General features: G+C 50.6%; 2 protein-coding genes across 3 annotated transcripts; one reads left to right on the forward strand and one right to left on the reverse strand.

The window, feature by feature from the left end:
• LOC102934708 (arf-GAP with dual PH domain-containing protein 1) lies at window positions 1-10491 on the reverse strand. Of its 2 annotated transcripts, XM_007062628.4 has the most exons (11): window positions 9532-10491; window positions 8203-8333; window positions 6034-6125; window positions 5870-5952; window positions 4896-5008; window positions 4271-4417; window positions 3593-3676; window positions 2871-2933; window positions 2231-2302; window positions 1366-1597; window positions 1-1243 (listed from the first exon to the last, which is right to left on the reverse strand). In XM_007062628.4, the coding sequence occupies exons 1-11, from the start codon at window positions 9620-9622 to the stop codon at window positions 1215-1217; spliced, it is 1137 nt and encodes a 378-aa protein (XP_007062690.1). In that variant the 5' UTR covers window positions 9623-10491; the 3' UTR covers window positions 1-1214. The 2 variants fall into 2 exon arrangements, with proteins under 2 accessions (XP_007062690.1, XP_043398993.1); XM_043543058.1 differs by lacking the exon at window positions 1-1243 and having other exon boundaries at window positions 1448-1597; window positions 2231-2345; window positions 9532-10078.
• A 6237-nt stretch (window positions 10492-16728) lies between these two features.
• On the forward strand, window positions 16729-22387 carry NOL12 (nucleolar protein 12). The gene is made up of 6 exons (XM_037881177.2): window positions 16729-17341; window positions 17906-18011; window positions 18489-18537; window positions 19166-19308; window positions 20598-20689; window positions 21636-22387. Exons 1-6 carry the CDS (start codon window positions 17268-17270, stop codon window positions 21805-21807), a joined length of 636 nt encoding a protein of 211 aa, XP_037737105.1. The 5' UTR covers window positions 16729-17267; the 3' UTR covers window positions 21808-22387.
• The last annotated feature ends 264 nt before the right edge of the window (window positions 22388-22651 follow it).

The raw sequence follows: 22651 nt of genomic DNA on the forward strand, positions 1-22651 counted from the left end.
TAAACTACAATGAGATTTTTTTATTAATTTCTTTCTGTGTATTACATTACTGAATGCACCATTAACTCCAGTTAGCCCCTGTTAATAGACACTATGAACATACACATGCTGCTTGTGTACTAAACCAGGGAGACATCAGATATCCGTAGGGGTTGAACCTGCAACTTCCAGGATCCAAAACACAGGCCTTTACTGCTTGAGCTAGTGAAGAACTCCTTTAGCTATGTGTAAGTAGTAGGCTGTTATACTTGTTGGGGCCAGGCACTAATAGGAGAACATGAACCCACATGCCAATCCAGTGGATTACACTTCTATGGAGGCAGTGTGGTCTAGTGGATAGAGCACTGAACTAGAAATCAGGAGACCTGGGTTGTTTTCAGCTCTCTCATGGTCTGCTCGGGGTCCTTGAGCAAGTTACTTCACCTCCCAGTGCCTCAGTTTCTCCATCCGTAAACTGGAGATAATGATACTTGTTCCTTTGTAAAGTGCTTTGAGGTCTATTGCTAAAAAGTGCTAGATAAGAGCTAGGTATTATTATCATGGAATGCACACAACTGTTAAAACGTACAGCTCAGAATGAAAACAGTCTCAGCTTTTGCCATACCGTCGATAGTCATACAGTGTCTTCCCCATACTCGTATCAATGATCCCCTAATTTATATATGCACAGTTCTTTAATCTTTGCAGCAGAATTCTGGAGGAAGGTCGCCTGTGAATATGTAACTTGACAAGGCTATAGCTGTTGACTGCCAGAGCTGCACTCCACCCTGCAAACCACCCATGTTGACTGCGTGCTTGGCTGTTTCCACTTTTATGGTGGCTTCCCCTTTTCCAGTAAGGTACAATAACGGAAGTTTAAAAAACAACACCCCCCCGCCTCCTTCACCACTCGTGGTACGCAAACCTTCAAAGCCTGATTGGACAACAGACCCTTCCAGTCTCCAGTTCGATCACAACGCTGCTTAGGAGTGGTCTCAGTGACTGGTTGCTTTGAGTGTTCAGTCTTGGAATGTGTCTTCCATTTAAAGGGGTACAGCCTAATTTGCGCCCCCACAACAAAGGGAGGTTGGTTGATCTGTTTAAGAAAAAGTGCTCCAAACCATGATGTACTGGGAGAGTCTAGATTCTCTGGTGCACAGCTCCTCTTCTCTCCCATAGCACCCTCCCTCAGGGCTAAGGCAGATAGAGCTGTAGTCAGGTTCTCCGGGGGGTTCTTAGGAGCTGAGCTTGAAGTAGGCTTCAACTGTAGGGAAGGCAAACAGAGGGTATATCAGAGCAGGGAGCTAGGCCAGCCTCAGTTCTCTCTGTTATGAGGCTGGTGGGCGGGCGCAGGAGGAGAGAAGTGAACACCATCCTGGCACTTACTTGCATACTCCTGGGGGGTCATGGGCTGTTCAATGACCTGACTAAAGGCCGCGATCCAGTCCTGCTGGTCACTCTCGGTCTCGCAGGTGAAGAGATATTCCCGGTCGGGGGTGACAATGGTGAGGCCGTACTGCCAGGAGAAGCTGCCCTGAGCCCCTGCTGGCAGCCCTTGCTTGACACTGTATCCATGCTCCCTATTGCCCACGAACACCTCGCCTTTAGCAAATGCATCCTGCACAGCAAGAGGGAAAGACAGATCTGTCATGGGGAGGGATTTGCAGGCATCCAAACAGCCATGGTCCCAGCAGCGCCTGAGCTAGGGGAGTTTGCGAGACGGGGCAGAGCAGATGAGTGCAGAAGGTCTAAGGGGGGGGGTGACAACAAACAGGATAAAGGGAACTGGAGGTTCAGAACACCAGGGGAGTTATATTCAGAGGAAGCAACTAAGAAGGGATGGGATCTGGGAAGGGGGCGCTGAGCAATGATCTCTGGAATAAGAGACCAAAGAATATGGAGGGAGGAACTGGAGGCTCTGGAAGGGCATTAAGGGGGGATTACACAGAGGATGGCTGGATAAGAAGGGTCTCCTGTCCCCCTTTCTGCTATCTTGAGATAGCGTCACTTCCACCATGTTGCTATTATAACCCTGTTCCCATTGCTTGCAGGACTGATGCAAGCACAGGGGCTTGGAATGACTGGGTGGGTGGGGAGAGATGTGTGTGGAATGGGGAGGCCAAGCATCTGTTGATGGACATTTGGGGAGTTGTGTCTCACCTCCACCTCACTAGGGAAAGGAACCCTTTGGCTGTTCCTTGCCCCAGAGCACAGCACGATAGAGCTGGATGCAATCCAAGTTCTGACTTACCAATGGATCCTTGAAGTACATGAGTCTGCGGTGATCCAGTGTGAACCAGCGCTTCTTGAAGGCCTCTCTCTGCTGTGGAGATGAAGAGGGGACATTTGTAGGAGGAGAGTGCCCTCTGCGGGGGAGAGAGGGGAATTGCTACTGCATTTCATTTAAATCTGGGGCTGCATCTAGACACACAAACTGGGCTCAAAATCCCTGCCCTGGAGGGAGCCCACTTCTGCTGAGGTGAGAAGGGGATTCAGTACCCATGTTCTTTCAATCCTGAGTGTCTTCACCAACATACAGACTTCTCACTCAAAGTGCCCCTGAGCTCAGGTGACAGGGAAGTTCAGTCTCCAAGGTCCACATGCACACATGTACACACACTTAATAAACCCACTCTTGTGGGATGAGTGAGGAATTCAGCCTCCATGTTCATCTAATTTTGCATCTCCTCATTGCCACCCTCACTGCTCCCCGATGAGACCCCAGCTGTGCCCTAGCTGAGGCACAGAGCAGCATTGCCATGGATCTTGGAGAAGTCTGGGGATATGAAGACAAACATGAGGATGCTGAAATGAACCCAGGCAGGTCAGGAACCCTAGTTTCTCTGTGGCAACTCCCCCTCTGTTAGATTTCTTGTGCCATCCCATCTTACCCTGGGGCCAGTCTTCTCCATGTATCCCTCCTTCAGGAATTTCTGCATTAGTCGGCTTTTGATCTGCATAAAAGGAGAATGGTATATCCCAGCACATCTTTCACTTTAGCTGGTTCTTCTTGTTCACTCCCTCCCTCTCAGCCTGCCCTCAGCGCTCCAAATCCTCTCTTCTCTATCCTTCTCTAAATTCCATCTGCTAATGTCACCTTCCCTGCTTTGTCAGGGGAGAGGGCTATCTCCGTGGGATATGTCAGAGAGCAGCTCTTCTCTGCCCATCTCAGGCCCCTCTAACCGCACCACTGTTAGGATGCCAGAGCCTGCACCCCGAGCCAGAGCCCTTACCTCCCCCCTGCACTCCAATCTTCTACCCTAGCCCTGAGTCCCCTCCTGCACCCCAAACCCCTCATCCCTGGCCCCATATAGAGCCCGCATCCCCAGCCAGAGCCCTCACCACCCTCACACACCCCAACCCCCTGCCCCAGCTCTGAGCCCCCTCCCACACTCTGAACTCCTTGGCCCCACTCCCACCACACATCACTTCCATATTGGTGCACATAGCAAAATTAATTCCGCACATGGATGTAAAAAATTTGAGGGAACATTAGCCAAGCCACAGTAGCGACTCCTTCCCCAGAGGACTCAGAAAACAGAGAAGTTCCTCTATCTGGGTGGCTTTAGATACCAGCAGGAGGGCTGGTTATTACTCTCAGGTGATTTCTTACCTCATTGTCACTGGCCACGGGAAATGCCACCTTCAGGTAATGAACCTGCACTGCGCGTATGGCATTGAACCAGTCCACTATCTCCTGCGGAGGGAAGCAGGACAGAGAACTTCAGAGTGACCCGTGCCGAACCACCCAACCCACCCCTCCAGACAGCTCCCTGGGAATATGTATGAGCTCCTTCTGTGGCCCACACTCTTACAGCATTCCTCGGTTTCCTCCCAAAAGCCTATATACCAGTCTCTACAGTGGCTCCTAAATTATACCCTTGAACAGTGGTTCTCAAACTTTTGTACTGGTGACCGCTTTCACACAGCAAGCCTCTGAGTGTGACTCCACTTATAAATTAAAAACACTTTTTTATATATTTAACACCATTATAAATGCTGGAGGCAAAGCGGGGTTTGGGGTGGAGGCTGAAGCTTGCAACCCCCCATGTAATAACCTCGTGACCTCCTGAGGAGTCCCGACCCCCAGTTTGAGAACCCCTGCCCAAGAACAACTCATCCCCAAGCCAGTCCTCCAGCCCCTTTCCCTCCAGTGACACACACACACATGCAGCATTCCCACAACATTTAATACAGTGATTCTGCCAGCATTTTCCTACACCATTCACTCCAGCACTTGCTACTGCTAAAGGCTGGGATTGCTGTCTGGGGCTAGGACAGCCCCCTGTACCTTTCCATCCTTGTGGTAAAGGAAGATATTGCGGGTCTTGTTGTCCTTGAGGTAGCTGATCTGCAGGCCATTGGGGTTCCCAATCTTCACTGGCTGGAATGTGGCATTGATGGTGTCAATTTTAATATTTATTTTGGGCTCTTTTGCCTGAGAAGGGAAATGGAATTGGTGAGATCTGGCCCTAAAGATGCAGATGGGATAGAAACCATTGGCTAGAGACTGAAGGGCACTGACAAGGCAAGCAGAGAGGAGTCCTCAGGGCAGAGAGAGTGGAAAGGCTTTCCTAGCACCAGCAGAGGGAGTGTGTCAGTGGTTTGGGTGCATTGACTGTGAAAAGGAGAAGGGTAATGTCTCCACGGCACGAGGTAGGGGCTCTCTCCCCAGGTTGGGCTGTGCTGGCAGCACCAAGGGAGAATCCCTCTGGGAATGTAGAGAATGGAAATTATCTCCCTTTTACCAGTAAGGGGCACTGTGTCCCAGCGTGGGGGACTCTGAAGGTGCAAGGGGAGTCCTCCGGACTGTGTAGGGAGAATATAAATGACTCCCTGGCACCAGCAGGGGGCACTCTCCCCAGGTTGGGGTGCACTGAGAGGCAGGAGCTGCCCCCCAAGTAGACCATACTCACATCCGGTTTGGAGAAGTACTTGAGACACCCATCTCTCTCAGACAAGAGAAACTTGCGGAGTAAGAACTGCCCGTTATCCCGGCCCCGTTTCCAAAGGATCCCTTCCTTCAGTCCTAGGAACAGAGAGGCCAGTCTGAGAAGGTACCCTATTGGCCACAGTGGGCACTAGAGAGCTGCAATCAGCCAGTGTTTGCAGACTGCGTGTGTGGTGGAGTGCCATGCAGAGTATCTCCAGTGGAAAGCTCTGTCTGAGGGATGGGGCCCTGTGCCAGGCTCTCTTGTGCCTGACTACAGAGGGGAGAGGGAGAGAAAGTGTGAGGGGAAGGATGGGGGACAAGGACTTTAACCTCTCCCTGGGTAGTGCTCCTCGGTTTGTCTCCCAGCTCCCTGGCAGACACCTCGCAATGGAGCACATGTTCACCAGCATTCCCCTCACTCCTCCTTGCCTACGGGGAGCCTGCCTAGCTGCGAGTGACGGGGTGTGTGAGAGAGCTCGCTCTCCGCATGTATGCCTCAGCCTCCCAGCCCAACACACATAGGCACTTGGCACTGACCCAGAGCTCTGCCTGCTTCGTTCTGCATGCCCTTGGGTGCAGGAGTTTGCTTTGCTGCATGGACAGGAGAACTTCAAATATGGCCACTGTGGTCGTTGGGAGTGGGGTGGAGGAAGACACTGGGGCCCTGGCCAGACCAGCACTGTGAACTCCATCACATTGGTGCCCCATCAGTGCCATCTGGGACACTAGTGCTGTGAGCTTCCTTGTGGCAGTGCCCAGCCAAGATGCCAGCACCATGAGCTTCCTCAAAATAATGCCCTGTAAGTACAACCCAGAATGTGAGCTCCTTCACAGTAGCACTGACAGGGCCAGCGGAGATGTCAGTGCTGCGAGCTTTCTCATGACAGTGCCCTGTCAACACACAGCCAGGGCTTGGGCAGTATAAATGTGAGGGATAAATAAATGCCGTGCTCTTACCGTTGGAATACGGCAGATGTCTCCCTTGCTCGGTGAATTCCTTGCGCTCGTACTTGGCCCGTATCCACTGCTCCCTCAGGACTCTGTGGAGTGACAAAATGTGGGGCTTAGTGACAGACTGAAGGATCCCAGAAGTGACCACTCTCTTAAATAATCACTCTTACTGGCAGTCGGCGTGAGTTGGCTGGTAATAGTAAATGGGGATGTGAGCCTCGTACGTGGCTTTAGCCACCACATTCCCATGCTGCTCCAGGAACTGCAAAATAAGACAAGAGAGTCAGCACCTTCCCTTTGATGCAAATTGCACTGTGAGCCTTTCCCACCCCCCACATGCAGGGTGTAGCCATCTAAGCAGATCCCCTTCCCCATCCACTGAAATGTCCCTGGATGAGTGACTACACAAGGGTTGGTGTCTATCAAGTCTCAAAGGCCTTGTCTGAGTTAGAGACTTACATCGATTGTACTGAACCCAATGTAGTTATCCCCAAAGTGGTTAACGTGGGGGCAGTACACACGCACTTGGCGTGTGTACATTTGTTTAGTGCTCTCGAGGTTCCATCCCATGTATTGTGGCAGCAGCAAAGCCTTTTGGGAACATATCCCAGAGTTCCCAGCTCCTTTCCAAAGAGTAGTGCTATACGGATGATTTTGTATGGCTGTCTGGAAGACCTGGTGAATGCCCAGGGGAACAGTGGGCGGAGAAGTCAAGCTCCCATAGATCCCAATTGATCCAGCACTATTTGGAAGCTTTTCCCAGAGCCTTCCAAGGTGGAGGTGGAAGGGGTGCCACGCTTGGACTATTGAGTCCTGCATCAGACCTAGGGCCTGGTCTCCATGGTGTTTACTGGTGGGGAATCAGCTGTATGCAGCCAAGGGGACCCTTGGTCTTGGCAGGGTATGTTTCAAGCAGACTTCCACCCTAGTCATAAAAAAACATGAGGTAGGAATAATGCAGAGCCAGTGGTGAGCTGGAGCCAGTTCGCAACGGTTCGCTAGAACCGGTTGTTAAATTTAGAAGCCCTTTTAGAACCGGTTGTTCCACGAGGGACAACCGGTTCTAAAAGGGCTTCTAAATTTAACCAGCCAAAAGTGGTGTCTTAGGCGCTGACTCCATGGGTGCTCCAGCCCCGGAGCACCCAAGGGGAAAATTTGGTGGGTGCTGAGCACCCACCGGCAGCTCTCCGCCCCATCCCCAGCCCCAGCTCACCTCCGCTCCACCTCCTCCCCTGAATGTGCCGCCCTGCCCTGCTTCTCCGCTCCTGCAGGCTTCCCGCAAATCAGCTGTTCGCACGGGAAGCCGGGGCAGGCTGAGAAGAAGGCGGTGGCTTCCCGCTCAGGCCCAGGGAGGCGGAGGTGAGCTGGGGCGGGGGGGCGCACAGGGAAACCACTCCCCGCCCCAGCTCACCTCTGCCACCCTCGGCCTGAGCAGGAAGCCACCGCCTGCTTCTCAGCCTGCCCCAGCTTCCCGCCGTACAGCTGATTTGCGGGAAGCCGGGGCGGGGGGAGGGGGCGGAGAAGCAGAGCGGGGCAACGCGTTCAGCGGAGGAGGCGGAGCAGAGGTGAGCTGGGGTCGGGTGCGGGGTGGGGAGCTGCTGGTGGGTTCTCAGCACCCACCAAATTTTCCCCGTGGGTGCTCCAGCCCCGGAGCACCCAGGGAGTCGGCGCCTAAGGCGCCACTTTTGATGTGATCAGTGGGGGAGCGGCTGCTCCCCCTGCTGCCCCCCAGCTATGCTCCCCCGCCCCTAGGAGCCAGAGGGACCTGCCGGATGCTTCGGTAAGCACCTCCGGGACTCCCCACCTCGCCCCCTGGCAGGTGCCTCTGGCTTTTAAGGGCGGGCACCCACTATGGTGGGCCACGAGACCTTCCTGCCCGGTTCTGGGGGCAGTTAGGGGACAGGGGAGGGGGTTGGATGGAGCAGGGGTCCTGGGGGTGGGCATCAAGGAATGTGGGAGGGTTGGATGGGGCAGGAGTCCCAGGAGGCGGGGGTGGGCAACGACCCCCTCATGGCGTGAGGAGGGAACCCGTTGTTAAGATTTTGGCAGCTCATCACTGTGCAGTGCCATTGCTTTCACTCTGCCCACCAAAGGGTAAGTGCATCGTCCATCAAGTTGCGGGAGGGATGGGTTGGGGCAAATCATCTCCACTGGGGTATTAAAACCCTACTACTAGCAAAGAGGCTAGTTATGAAATCAAAATGAATGTCCAACAGCATGACTCAAAAGGCCTGATCACGTAGTTTCACTTTCACAGGACCCAAGAAATTGAGTGTTATGAACAAAGAACCCCGACTTGAGTTGCACTGCAGCAGGGATGCAGATAGGAAGACTCTCACCTGCACCTGGGCCTCGTCCCAGTGGTCCATCCTCAAGGATTTAACTTTGCTAATGTTAGGGATATTGCGGTGGATCCCTGAGCAGCTCACGCAGATAAAGACACCCAAAGTATAAGATGCCCAGTCAGGATCTGAGGTTAAATAAAAAGGGGATCAGTAGCAGGTACTCAAGGGAGATATGCCATGACTGAGAAATGTGCTGTCAAGGCTCCCAGGGAAATAGATGCAGAGGGCTGTATAACCTCAATGTCATGTGAGCTGAGTTAGTCACCTGCTGGGGACTAGATACCAGCTAATAAAATACATCACTATCATTCCATCCTTCCTGCTGCTCCAAGCTGTAGGATATTGATCTTATATCTATATTGTGCCTTTTATTTTGAAGGATCCCAAAAAACTTTACAGACTCTCTCTTTTTCTGTCGCTCTCTCTGAGAATCATTCACCCAATACAGAAATGCAGCCACCTCTGGGGCGGAATATGGCAGCTATTTAACAATGCACAGCAATACACATCACTGTTCAACACAGGAAGTGAAGAACAACACTGAATCCAGTTGAAACAAGTAGGAATTTAGGAAAGTAAAATGTGATTAATTACCAAAATTGAATTTGGGGCTTAGACCCTCATTTTGCTGAAAGTGCCATGGGGACTTTTAACGTTCCTCCAGGATTAGGACCTTGGATTTCTATTCCTTTCAAAAGATGGCACTTCCAGTAGAAAAATAACTCCATGGCAGGACATTGGTTCAGTGCTGGCTCCGAGGAGAGAATGGCTTTCTGAATCACTCACCACTTTTTGCAGCATCTGCAATTTCTTCAGAAACTTCTCTGTCAAATCCTGACTGGGCCTGACCCCAAGTAATTACTCAACTCTGACATAGCAGCCCAGGGTGATGTGGTTGCACATCTTTCTGCACTTCAAGCAGTGGGATGACCCTGTTCTTCCTCCACTGCGCACAGTAGGATCTCTTCGACCCAGGTACCATCTCCACACACAAGAAAACAAATCCCTACATCTAGTGTCAAGCTAGGCCAATGACTCTCCCACCATACCTTCCCCATCCATGGAGGAGAAACTCCTCCAGACAGCCCATATCAAACCACCACAACCTGACACACTGCTCCCCCCCGCCCCCGCCCCCAGGCTAAACAGTTTCTGACACCTACTCCTCAGCTTCCTCCCCAAAGCTGGCTACTCTGGCTGCCCCTCCCGTGGAACTCTCTCCCCAACATCAAGCCCCACTTTGGACCCATCTCTGCTAACTGTCCCCTTCTCTCCGCTGCAGCCTCTTCCCCCACCCACGTTACTGAGACCCCAGAGACTCACCTGGCTTCCCACAGTCTGCGCACAAGGCATTCTCAGCTCTCCTCCACACCTCCTTTAGGGCTTTCAAATTCTTGTCACCCTTTTCAGCCATTGTCTCCAATAGCTGCCCTTGGGCAGGGCAGGGCAGGGCAGGGCCAGGAAGGCAGCTACCTGTGATCTCTACCTGTGATCAAGCCCACGGGCTCGCCCAAGGGAGAAGGGGCTTGGGGCAGGGGATCAGTAGCGTTAATAAAATCGGAGAGCAAACCCTATTGGATTGACAGAGCACAGCAGAGGGAAAGAGACAGAGGTGTGTGCAAGCTGAGGAGGAGGAGAAGGCCGATAGTGTGGGCGTGAAGGGAAGTGCAGCAATTAACCACAGAACTGGTTTTTCCGCATTTCTGCTAGTAAAAGGACAAGCCCCAGGAAAAAAACCCAAGCAGCAGGCAAGTTGCTAAAGGTAACACAGCCATGGCTCAGAGGCGACACCCAGTGTCAGGAGTAGGACTAATGGCCACCAGGCTGCCTCATAATTAATAATGTGCAAGGTGTTCATCAGAAGATCTCAAAGCACTTTATAAGCATTCCTGAAGCCTCGCAAGCTCCCTGTAAAGTACAGATGAGGAAATTAAGTGGCTTGCCTGAGGTCACACAACAAGTCAGTGGCAATGGTGGGAGTCCTAATGCCCACTCCCTTGCTGTTACCACTAGACCACACTGTCTACATAGTGATTGGATATTTCAGGGGGTCCTGCAGCTTGTGTCTTGAGGCACACTGACATGGTTGAAAACAACCACAGCACCCACCCTGTAACTAACAGAACAGCCTGTGTCCTGCTCCCACCAACATGGACTAAACTGCCGCTCCTTTAAAGGAAGTCTGGAGATTTGTCATATGGAAGAGAAGCAGTAAGAACGTGTGACTTGATCTGCAGCTGTGAGTGAGGGGGAGACAGCTAGTTCATGTGACCCGATCTCTGTGGGGACAGAAGAGAGGGATGCGGGACCTGACTGCCAGAGGGGGTCATAAGATATCATGTTATACACGTCTGGGGCCCTGCACACCAGCAGCCGCTTTTAAACACCACAGTAGAAAGTGACCTTCAGCCTGAGCTGGAGGCAGGGAGATTGTGAGAAAGTCCCACCCCTGCCTGAACCTGATTGGGAGGGAGCGGCTCCAATCAGGAACCTGGAATCTTGAAGTCAAAAGGTTCCACAAGGTTCTGTGGCAGTTGAGGTTTGGCAGTTGGCCTTTAGCCCCACCCCCAGCCTGAGGAAGCTGACTGGAGTAGAGGCGAGAGTGACAGAAGATTTCAGCCAATGGGGCTTTGGGTCGGGAAAGCGAGTGCTGAGGGGAATGGAGGTCCTGGGGTGATTGCCCTGCGGGTCCCCACTGTAGAGGTGCCTTGGGCTTAAGTGCTAGAACTAGGGATGGGAGGTGCTGTGTCTGCCACACCCCCAGGCTTGAAGTGCTTTCCATCCTATCCAGGGTTTACAGTTTGGTTCAATGGCTCTCAGCACACACACACACACACACCCCCCCCACTCTACAAATTGTTCCGGCGCCCCTGCTGGGGCACATGCGCACAGCACGTTCTGGAGGGCCGTGTCTGCTGGGGCTGCGTATGCACCCTGCCCGTTCCTCATGCCCCCCACCCCCATGCCCCTCAGAGCGTAAAAGGAGGTGCTGATCCAACAACCACCCCGTTCCTTCAAACCACTGTAGGCACCGAGTCGGCACTGACAGGGCACGCCGCTTCCCTTTTGATCCTCGCTTCTCCCCTCGGGAGAATTTGCTCTTTTTCTGTAAGCAGCTGCTCGTTTTAAATAGAGTTAGAGTCTGTGTTAGATTCCTGATCCACTGGGCACTTAGCATCCTCCTTAGCCTCCATCAAGTGTTCCCAGTGCTGACGTGCACACCCTTTCAATGGTCTAAGCCAAGACAACTGACTTTAACCCTGTCTTTTGTTCGGTAGTTTAACATCCATCACAGATGACCACATGAGATCCCTCTTCCATTAAGGAAAAGAGTATGTCCTGGCTGGGGCCCAATTTGTAAATCCTTTAGTACTCAGACTGTCAAGCCCTAGTTACCTGCCTCAATTACATCTTTTACAGAGAATCATAAAGGCAACATCCTCAAGGGCAGAAATACTAGAGAAAGCCGCACTGAGATCTCCGTCTCACATGGCTGAATCAGGATGCAAAATCAGTGGTTCCCCACTGGGCAAGGACACACACCCCCAGTCTCCAAGCCCCTGGAATCCATGCCAAGGATATTGTGAAATCATCCTTTCAGAGCCAATCAACCTGACTGTCCTCTTCTCCAAAGCCAAGTGTCATGGGCAATAAGGAATCAGCTCCTTCTACAAGCACTACCTCTACCTCTGTGTCCAGCAGTTGTAGCAGGCCCACAGACTGCTTCCCATTACAGTATCAGGGTTCTCCCTCACTGGTGAAGACAAAAATGTAAAGAAGCCCCAGGCATATTCCTCTTTCCATTTTACTCTAGCCATACATCAGCCATGTCCTTGGCGCAGAGCAGCCCATCCCTCCTCAGTGCCAAGTGCTGCAGCTTCTTCTACCTTGGCTACTTCAGCATCAGGACCCTCTGCATCGACTGTTGCGTCTGTGTCTTCCTGGGACCTTTCAGCACTGAGGAGGTCCACACCTCCCTTCAGCTTGGCCCTTACTACTACTTCCTCAGCACAAAATAAAGAAGCCTCCACTTGCCCCTTTCTGATGTCCCTGACATGCTATCTATGTGCAGCAGGTTTTTGAGCCAGAGCACCCCAGAGTTAACCTCGTTGTTGTCAGGAACAGGACCAAGGTCCATCCTTGGATCTCTCAGTTCCAGCATCTTCATTTTGGTGAGGCTCCTTTTACCTCTTGGATGCCTCCTGCTTCCTGGGTTCCTCCTCGCGTATCACCTCCATAGCCTTATGGCTCATGTGGGTTCCATTGCCTGTACCTGAAAGGGGTTGAACATCCAAGAAGGCAGAAAAGAGGCCAGGATGGTTACACTTTCTTTTCCTGTGAGAGCTCCAAAGCATCTCCCTCAGCAATTCTGCCTTGAAGAATGGGAGGATGAAAAGACTCATGTGTATCCTGCCACAGGACCTCCTCATCCCTTCTATTCATCCCCAGATGACACTGTGGTTCCTCCAGCAAATTCTCCTAATGACTACAAAAATAGTTATGGGGAGAACTGCTGAAATGCTAGACCTGGAGCTGGCAGCTGAGCAGAGAAAGTCTCAGTTTTGTGCCACATATTACAGGCCCTAGTAGGGTAGCTATTCCTGTAAATGAAGGCGTTCTGGAGCCCTGAAAGGATCTGTGGCTCACACCAACTTCCCTTCCTGCAAAAGAGCTGGCTGAAGATACCAAGTTCCCTGAGGTTTGAATGCTTTTGCAACCACCCAACCCGCAAGAAAAAAACAATAATCTGATTCTCCTTGTTCAACACCTAGGGAGAGAAATCCAAAGAGGTTAAATCTTCTGTGGGAAAAGGCATACTCCTCAGCCTCCCTCCAGATGAGGATATCCAGCTACCAGGCAGTGTTAGCTAAATACTGCTTCCTCACCTGCATGGGAACTAGGAGTGCAGGGGGTGCTCCAGCACCCCCGGGTTTTACACAGAGCTCTGCTCCCAGCGCCACATGCAGGCTCCCAGCCCCGTGCCTGGGGCTCCACTGCCAGCCCTGCGCCCAGGGTCCTGGCACCGTGCCCAGGGTCCTGGCTGCTAGCCGTGTGCCTGCCCCAAGCTATTATCCTCCAGGAGGTCCCCCCCCTCCCAGAGACCCAGCCCTGCTCCCAGCCCCAGCTCAGGGGGCAGGGGCGCAGACAGGGGTAAGGGGGCTGGCTTTCAGGACCCCCACTATTAAAACTGTTCCAGTGCCACTGCTCACCTGGGATAAACTGTCTCACCAGGATCAGCTTCCTGAGGCTGTTAAGAAGGAAACTAAGTCAGGGATAGCAGAGGGTCATCAAGTGACAAAACATGCCTTCTAAGCAGCTTTCGATGCAGGTGATAGCAGATAGAGCAGTGGCCATACCTGTGATGTTGCATTGATATTCCTTGGTCCAGTCTTTAGGTTTGCCTGAGAGATCCAAAGAACCATTGAGTACCTCCCTTTTGAGGGGCCCTGTAGGATAAGTATAAAATTAAAGAACTAAAGTTAACTTAAGTTTGGTTAAGTGTTGTAAAGAAAGGCCATGACGAGCAAGTAGAAGGAAGGCTTTGGAAATAATGAGTTATAAGGCCAAAAAGAATAAAGTAGGGAGGATGTCTGGTTCAAAGAATAACTAATAAGATAAGGGAAATTTTCTAAAAAGAAGGCCTCTGATCAATAGGGGTGACTGCAGATGGCTTTAAATCACATAGAGAATCTGTCTTACAGTGAGCCGACATGGCCCTTCCCCAACCCACACACCAGTGTTAAAGCCTATGTGAACCCAGGTGCAATGGGAAGGCTGTTCCACACCAAGAAGGAAGGGAGGAAAGGCCTTGGGAAGAAAGGAGATTGTAAATCTTATCTGGATTAAGAGTGGAAAGAAGGGTGAACTGTCTCCAATTGTTTTTTAGCTGAAGTCAGTAATTGGCAGTGACATCACTTGTTTGTTAAAAGGTATAAAAAGTAAACTCTTAAGGGGTTCATTGCTAATACCTGCCTGACCACGTTGGAGCTGACTGATATGAGTCTCAGAATCCCTGGGTTTAGCCCAGTTGTAAGTATCTTGATCAAATGCTTCTAAATGTTTTGTTACTGTTTGGATGTAGTAAATTGCATATTAGTTAGGCTTTTTAGGCATGTTTAGAGCAATTGTATAAGTACCATTTGGCTTTTTGATTTGATAAAAGAATTAATGGTTAAATTGGTGTTTGGTGATTTCCCATATCAACATTAATAATTTCAAATGTTATTAATAATTCCAACAGGCCTACTCTGTTTAGCAACAAAACTAATGATTCCCTGCATTCTCTATTAAAGATTCAAGAGCAATGCTGAGGTCTCTAGAACGGTCATCCTCCATCTGCAAAGAAGTGAACTCCTTAGTTTAGATTTCAGTCTCCATGGTTACACAGGTAACACACTAACAAAAGGCCTTTGCACAAGTCCAGAGAGTTACTTATGAGATAGACACATTTTCACAGAGATCAGCATCTGCAACTGCTAACTGGATGACCATGTCATCTGCTGCAAGGTCTTATATCTGACAGTCCAGTCAAGAATCTTGGACCAGCCTTCTCTGTGGACCTGTTCCCCTCCTCCTGCTCCTTTGGCAACTGTCTTTCTTATTTCCTTGTTGCATGGAGTAGTATTGCCTCAGATCAATTGTTCTTAAAAATCATTTCAAAGGGAAACTTTACCCAATTTCACTCCATGCTGCCTGTATCCCTCTTCCACATCCCTTTCAGGGATCCCTACCATAAGATAGTGCCAAAGGAAGAAATGTTATTCCTTCTCCACTTGGGTACTGTAGAGAGGTTCACTCAGCATTAGAGCTGGGTGGAGAAAGGTAATTCTGTTTCATGGAGGATGTTAATATTTCAAAATGTGGTTTAATTTGACATTTCAAAATTCTCCATGAAAAGGAATGGAGCCCCATCTCTGGAGCAGTGTCCTTTAAATGCTGCCCAGATCCGAGGACCCCGGAAGCCTGGGGTTCCCAGCAGCCCATCAGGTGGGCTACTGAGGAGCCAGACAGGCAAGGTGGGAGGAAAACAACTGACAGGCAGGGTTCCATGGGAACTTCAATGAAATTGCACCATCTCTGCAAAATATTTTGAATTGGCAAATTTGGAACTTTTCCCACCAGCTCAACTCAGCAGTACAGTGGAAATAAAATAACAAAAATAAGCAATGGAAATGTTTAAAGCACTGTACAGGTATTAACTTAATAACACCTACCATTTCCTAATGCTCTCTACCAGTTGCCTGCAAGAGAATCCATATAGGCAATGCCTGAAGAAAAAGTTATTTACCACAGTAACTGTAGTGATCCACATTCTTCTCTAGTATTTCAGTTTTGTGATAGATTCTTGAAACAGTAGAAGGGAATGACAATATGGGCCCTCCAGAAAGTCATAAGCTTGTGCCTGCAAGGAGCCTGCATTTCACCTACAAGTGAGATCCCTGCAGGCAAATCATCTCAAACAATAACCGTTATGGTAAGTAACCATTTTGTAAGTTGTGCCCTTCTGTAAAGAGTGGGCACACCACTCCTGAGCTATGAGAGGGAAGAGTGGATGCGCTACTTCCAGGAGCTCTGATAATATGGTGATGAGCACTGTATAAGCTAGATAAGGCCACGTCTACACTACAAAATTATCTCAACCTAACTTATGTCAGTATACAGCCCCCACAGTTATTAAATCGCTTGTGTGTGCACACTTGGCTCCTTGTGTCGGTGGTGTGTGTCCTCACCAGGAGTGCTTGTATCGATTGTATTGTCAGTGTGGGGCATTGTAGAATGGCTCCCAAAAGCCAGTAACGGTCAATGTAAGCAATGCAGTGTCTACACTGACACTGCGTTGACCTACTTACATCGACTGACTCTACACTGCTCGGGAAGGTGGTTTTACTAAATTGGCGTAGAGAGGCACTAATGTAAGTGGGCGCCAAATAAGTGGAGACATTCCACAGGCAGGTCAATGCAAGGCAGCTTAGTAACCGTGTCTTTTAGACTAGGCCTAAATAAATATGATAGAGAGGGGAAGATAATGGAGCTAGTCCAGATATGCTCCCTTAAGTGCAGTTGCTAGACAAATGCATTCACACTCTTGGTGCCCTGTAGTGCATTAGTCCAGCAACTACATTGAGGGGAACATCTCCAGGCTAGTAAAGAACATGCCCTCAGTCCCCAGTGGCAACACCTTCGATGAGTTAAAAGAACAGAGATAAAGGGCCACTTTCATCCCTCATGTACACCCAGTGCCATTTTATTCAGTGGGGTTATATGGTTGTAACTGAGGGCAGAATTTGACCTACTAAGAAGAGAACAGGTAATTGACAGGAGGTGGGTACAGAAAAGCTGCAAACTGAAGAAGAATAAAGTTCAGATCAGGAAACTAGAGGAGAGGCAGCAAGGCTGTGAATTCATTCTGACTGTATTCCCTTGGTTGTTAGTAGATAAGGTGTCAGTGCCTCAGAGAAGGACCCGCACAGAATAGCCAACCTAAGCATTCAAAAATCACAAGTCAGTCTCTCCCTCTCCGCTCCACCCCAACCTAGGCTCCCAGGATTGGGAACTTCCAGCTATTGTTATTACTAATGTACAGAGACTGTTCTGGGAATGGCCTCAGGCATTGCGGGGTGGGAGAAAGGGGAGATGTGCCCCACGAGAGCAGGGACACAGCGTAGACGGGTATGAAACTCCCGGAGGAGCTCAGCCCTGCCCAAACCTGAGCCAGGGTGTAAAGGGTGAGTGAGCTAGGGCTTGCGTTGTGCACACTGTCGGTCACACTTGTTGAAGCTGAGGGCCACCTGGCCAAGGCCTCTCCCACGCCCCAGCCCGAATCCTTCCCGGATGGGGCGTAGGGAAGGGACATCCCTTCACCCCCGGCCTGCCAGCTCAGGCTGTATCGTTCCCCTTCCCGGCCAGCGGAGCGACCGATCTGCTGGGGGCGGTGCGGAGACGCAGCGTGCGAGCCGCCGAGCGGAAGGGGCCGGGCGGAGCTTGTCCCGGCCGCGCTGGGAGGAGCCCGGCGGGCCGCTGTTCCCCGGAAGGAGCGGCGCTATCGGGCCGGGGCCGAGATGGGCCGCAAGAAGAAGGGGGGTAGCGGCGCGAGGCTCCGGCGGGCGGTGATCTTCGATGAGGACAGTCGGCGGTGAGTGAGCGGGGCTCCGAGCCGGGCTCCATGGCCCGCAGCTGCCTGGTGTCACGAGGGTCCGACGGCAGAGACGCCGCCGGCCGTCCCCACGTGTGTGAGAGGGGCAGCTTCAGAGTCGCCTCCTCACGTGTGCGTGTCAGGGGAAAAGGCAGCTGGACCCCCACTTCCTCCAGAGGTGCCTCCCCACTCCCCAAGTGTGGGTGGGGTGGGGGGGGAGTAGCTGGACTGCACCCCTTGCAGAGGTGCCTCCCACCACGTGGGAAGCAGGCACACACCCACAATAGGGATGTTTCTTCTCTCCCTGTCCCTTTCTTTGTATGCTGAGTGAGGAGGGCCTCTTGAACTGGTAGGAAAAAGGTGGGCTGTGGGCCTCAGCTTTGGGAACGCTTTACGCTGGTCCTCCTCCTTCTCTACTCTGTGCAGAGCTGCAGGCCACGCCAGATTGCTGGTTTTCTTCCTCTCATTCCCCACCCCTCTCTCTGGGGGCGGGAGGGGCTTCTGCAAGGGTCAGGGCTTCTCTTCTGTGCAGGATGGCTGTAACCTGCCCCGTGTGCACTGCAGGGAGTTCCTGACTGGGTTCCACAAGCGGAAAGTGGAGAGGCGGAAAGTGGCTGTGGAGGAGATCAAGCGAAAATTGAAAGAGGAGCAAAGGAAGATGAAAGAGGAGGTACTTTCCCCTAGGTGATCTATGTGGTTAGCTGGTTAGAGGTGTTTAGTTCATGGCAGTATGTTGTGGCAAGGGGCCATACAGTAGTTGTGGAATAGCTGGAGTGTTTCAGGGCATGGGTAAGGTGGATTGGCAAGACAGGGTGCTGAGAGGGGAAGAAGGACTGGAATAGCTGGAGGTTCTGCAGCATTTGGATGGAGCAGCAGAGCTGCATGGTAGCTCCAGGACTATAATAATGGGGTGCATTAGTAGGGTAGAATTGATGTGCACTGGCACAGCTGTGTATGGAGGAAGATTACACCACCTTTTCTCACACTGGCTCTAGCCAGTGCTGTATATGCAGGACAACTTGACACTCGAAATTTATTTTGCAGCCCAGTTGTGGAGGAAGGGTGGGGGCATGCTTTGGGCAAGGGTTTGGAGATTGTGCCATGGGTGACAGCTGGTAAGACTGGACTTGACTGGTTTCCTTTTTAGCGGCACAAGGAGTACCTGAAAATGCTGACAGAGAGAGAAGAGGCCCTAGGTGAGTGTTGTCTCCTGTGGTGGATCTGTACCGTATAATGACCAACAACTCAGTTGATGTGGAAAAACCCCCAAAATGGCTGGGTGCTGAAGCTACAAGGAGGGGTTTTTAACTGAGGGCCAACCTGATGTCTTAAAAGTTTTATCCCCTGCTCTTAGGAGACACGTGTCCAATCTCTCCTTCATTGGTGTGGTATGAGTTGGGAGTGAAGCAGAGGCAGCCCACTTAGCCCAGCGATGATTTTATTGCCCCCTGTGTCTGACTGAGAAGCAGTGTTGATGGGCTATATAGAGGAATCCCTCAGCCACCATCTTTCCAGGCAGAGACTGTATATGGTGGGGGTGGGAGCTATAGAAAGCAGCAATTGGGAGGTGATCTGTAAGGCTTTACCAAAATGTGAGATCCCCTGTATTGAGGGAGAGAATGTTTGTTCTTATTGACTCCACTCTCTGCCTCTGTGGCTTCAGAGTGCCAGCTTCTCAGTCCCGTAATGCTTGGTGCAGCAATTGAGGCATCTACCCATATAGAGCAGGAACTGGTCAGGGTGAGTTTGGCCTGGGAAGCCCATTTGCTTTGTGTTTGTGTTGTTCACACCTTTCCTGCATGGTGTGTTTTGTTGACTCTGCAGATGAGGCTGATGAGTTGGAACATTTGGTGACATCCCGAACAGAATCTGTGAGCATTGATCACCCAAACCACACTGTAACAGTGACTACCATCAGTGACCTGGACCTCTCAGGAGCACGCCAGCTAGGACTCAGCTCTTCTGGGGTATGACTGTCTGCTGTGTCTCTGTCCAGTCCCCATTGTCTCAGCCTCAAAAATCTCCAAAGCTGGTTGGATGGGACCAACATTCCCTAAATGACAGTCCTTTGAGTCTACTGGGGCCCCAAGTAGGAGGAAGGATGGGAAAGGAGACTAGCAACTTTTACACTCTTCGTCAGTTGGCATTGTTGGTTCTTGAGTGGGCGGTAAACTTTCCTGAAAGGCAGCTTCACACCCAAAATTAAGTTCTCATATTCCATAGAAACTTAGTGTTGGTGAAAGGTGGTGAATTGATAGCCCTAGTGGCTGCTGTATCCCCAGAGCAGGTAGGACATGATTGGCAAGTGTACAGACTTTCCTACATGGCCTGACCACTTGGCTTGAGTCCTGTCTTGAAGAGATCATCTCTATGGTGAGAGGGAATTTGTCTCCATGACCCACTTAGTCCTTGGTCTCTCTGCTGAGACTGCAAATGAGGAATCCAGTTAGTTCCAGCTGTGGTGGCTTTTTGGTGTATGGAAACCCCAGAACTGAACTGAGACCTCAAACTCATTTCCCAAGGGCCTTCAGGCAGTAATTGGTTGGAAACGCCTTGTTTTTTCCCTATTGTTACTCATACCTTCTTGTCAACTGTTGGAAATGGGCAATCCTGATTATCACTACACAAGTTTTTTTTTTCTTCTGCTGATAATAGCCAACCTTAATTAATTAGTCTCGTTACAGTTGGTATGGCAACACCCATTTTTTCACATTCTCTGTGTATATATATCTTCCTACTGTATTTTCCACTGCATGCATCCAATGAAGTGGGTTTTAGCCCACGAAAGCTTATGCTCAAATAAATTTGTTAGTCTCTAAGGTGCCACAAGTACTCCTCGTTCTTCTTGTGATCACTGTGAGCCTATGGATTTGAACTAGTAACATAGACACAAAAGGTTCCCTGTGTGATAGAGGGAATCCTACAAATCCCCAGGGACATCTGCCCATCCAGAAATCCACCCTCATGTCTTTCAAAAATGAAACCCTCTGATTCATCATGAAACTCAATTCTGTGTCCCTTTAGACCGTAATTACAGGTTGGGTCTTGGAATGGAACAGAATAGTGGTCCCCTATTGGTCTGTGGAGCCCTTCCTTATGGTTTACTGAGACATTGGGAACGAGGCAGTGGAGGATTTGAAGAGTTGGAGAAACAGGTGGTCTATGGGAGGATCTTTCTTTCACAAAATTGTTGTCAGAATGAGAAAGCTGTGGAACCACCTAACGCTGCTCAGACTGACATGTCGTGTTTTGTTAGGGAGGAGATAGTGGATCAGAAGAAAAGGAGACGTCGAGTGGATTCACAAGTACGTTGCCCAAGAAGTCTGGAGATCCCTTCCTGTCCCAGAGGTGGGTATAAAACTACTCTCCTCCCACCCCCAACAATTGTGTAGCATTCTACCACCCTCTAACTTAGATATCTGGAGTATTCATGTGGGGAGACAACATAGGGTTTTGATGTCCATCCTGGGCTTGCTGTGGTGTTTTGTTAAGCTGATGCCATGCTCATCAGCTACCAGCAGAGGGCACCTGCAGAACACAAGCATAGATGGGCCATGGTGCTCCAAAGCTGGGTTTGAGGGGTGTTTTGCACTGATGGGTAACGAGTGTTCAGTAATGTTAATCCCTGTTGGTAGCAGCAGAAGGGTATTGGTGCAGTCTGGGTGGAGTCCCACCCCCTCCTCAACAGATTTGCAAAAGGAGATGGTTTGCCAATCAGGTGACTTTAAAGCTTAAAAATGTGGCATTCTCAACATTTTCTAGTGTCCAGGATTCAAAGCTGCTTTGGTGGCCTTACGGGGCGGTATTTAATGCTAAAGTGTCTGGGCTATGCTCCATTTTCAAAGGGATTAAAACTTTACTCAGCATACTTAGACTGCAAGTTCTTTGGCACAGGGGTCATCTTTTTGTTCTGTTTGTACAGGCCGAGCATAATGGGGTCCTGATCCATGATTGGGGCTCCTAGGTGCTAGTGCAATACAAATATTAATAGCACGGTGCCATGCATCACCACAAGCAGGCAAACTGCCTTTGTGGCAGAGGCTGTAATCCCCTTCTGTTTAGGCACCCCTCCATCCCAGCTAGGTCTCAGGGCTTATCTACACTGTAGTGCTTAGAGAAGATGCTACCTATGCCAATGGGAGAGCTTAATCCACCTCCCTGACAGGTGGTAGCGATATCAACGGGAGAAGCTCTCCCATCAACATAGTGCTGTCTACACAGGGAGTTAGTTATATCAACATAAGTCTGTAGTGTAGACCAAGCCGCAGACTTTCTCTCTCTCTTTCCTCTACAGGATCTCTTCACTCACTGCCTCGTTGCATGCACGCAGCCGGAAGAAGCCCAAGGGAAAGCAGCTCAGACGTGGTCAGGACCCACACAAGAAAACCCAGAAACCTAGTGCTGGACGAACCAGCAAGTCCCAGCGCCGGAAACTGACTGGCAAAAGAGGGCGCAACCAAGACTAATAGACAAACTGAAGTGGAAATTATCTGCAAGGCCAGGCTCTGCATTTGGCAACAGTCTCTGCCTGATGTGAATGCCCAGTTTGTTGTGGATGGGACCTTGTTTGGATTCTTGTTCGACAAGCTGTACAGCCAAGCCCATCTATTTCTTCTCCTGGTTGGGGCCAGTAAATGCTGGGCCAATCATTTTTCACTGTAATTGCAAGCAGTGGAAGGTCTGTTCCAGTCTCTGGGGGGCTGAGAATCAAGCCTGGACCTGCCTTTTCTGCATAGGTCCCCCATTCCCTGGAATTTCCTCTTCCCGTGGGAGCAGAGGAAAGCTAGTGTCTTCCCTTACAGAAATGGAAGAGTTTGGTTTGGAGTGAATGACATCCAGAGAGTTTACAAGAGGAGGGAGGGCTCCACTTCCACCCATGCTCTACTGCATTGACTGTGCATCCCTCCTTGCTCAAGAAAGCTGGCACCACTCTGAGTGTCTCATGCTCTTTGTACAAAGCCACATGCCTGTATACAGGTAACCGGGGTGAGATTGGTAACTTCCCTGGTGTAAATCTTTATAAATATCACTTTGTAAGAGCGCAAATGTGTGTGTGCACTTTATTGCAGGTGGAATAGATAGTAGACTAAGCCCAGTTCCAGCTGGGAGGAGAGGGATGAGGAAGGCCTTGAATTCTCCAGCACCTAGCTCCTCAGGGAGGGGAACGCATTTGGAGATAGGCATGGCAGGAGTGAATTGCTCCATTGGTCACTGAAGGTTGCTATACTACATCTGACAGTGTGACAGTTTAGAAGAGTAAGAAATCCAGTGCACTGGCCCAGCTGTGCTGTTGTGCCCATGGTGATGGCA

The sequence above is a fragment of the Chelonia mydas genome, chromosome 1 (assembly GCF_015237465.2).
Source record: "Chelonia mydas isolate rCheMyd1 chromosome 1, rCheMyd1.pri.v2, whole genome shotgun sequence".
Lineage (NCBI taxonomy): Eukaryota > Metazoa > Chordata > Testudines > Cheloniidae > Chelonia > Chelonia mydas.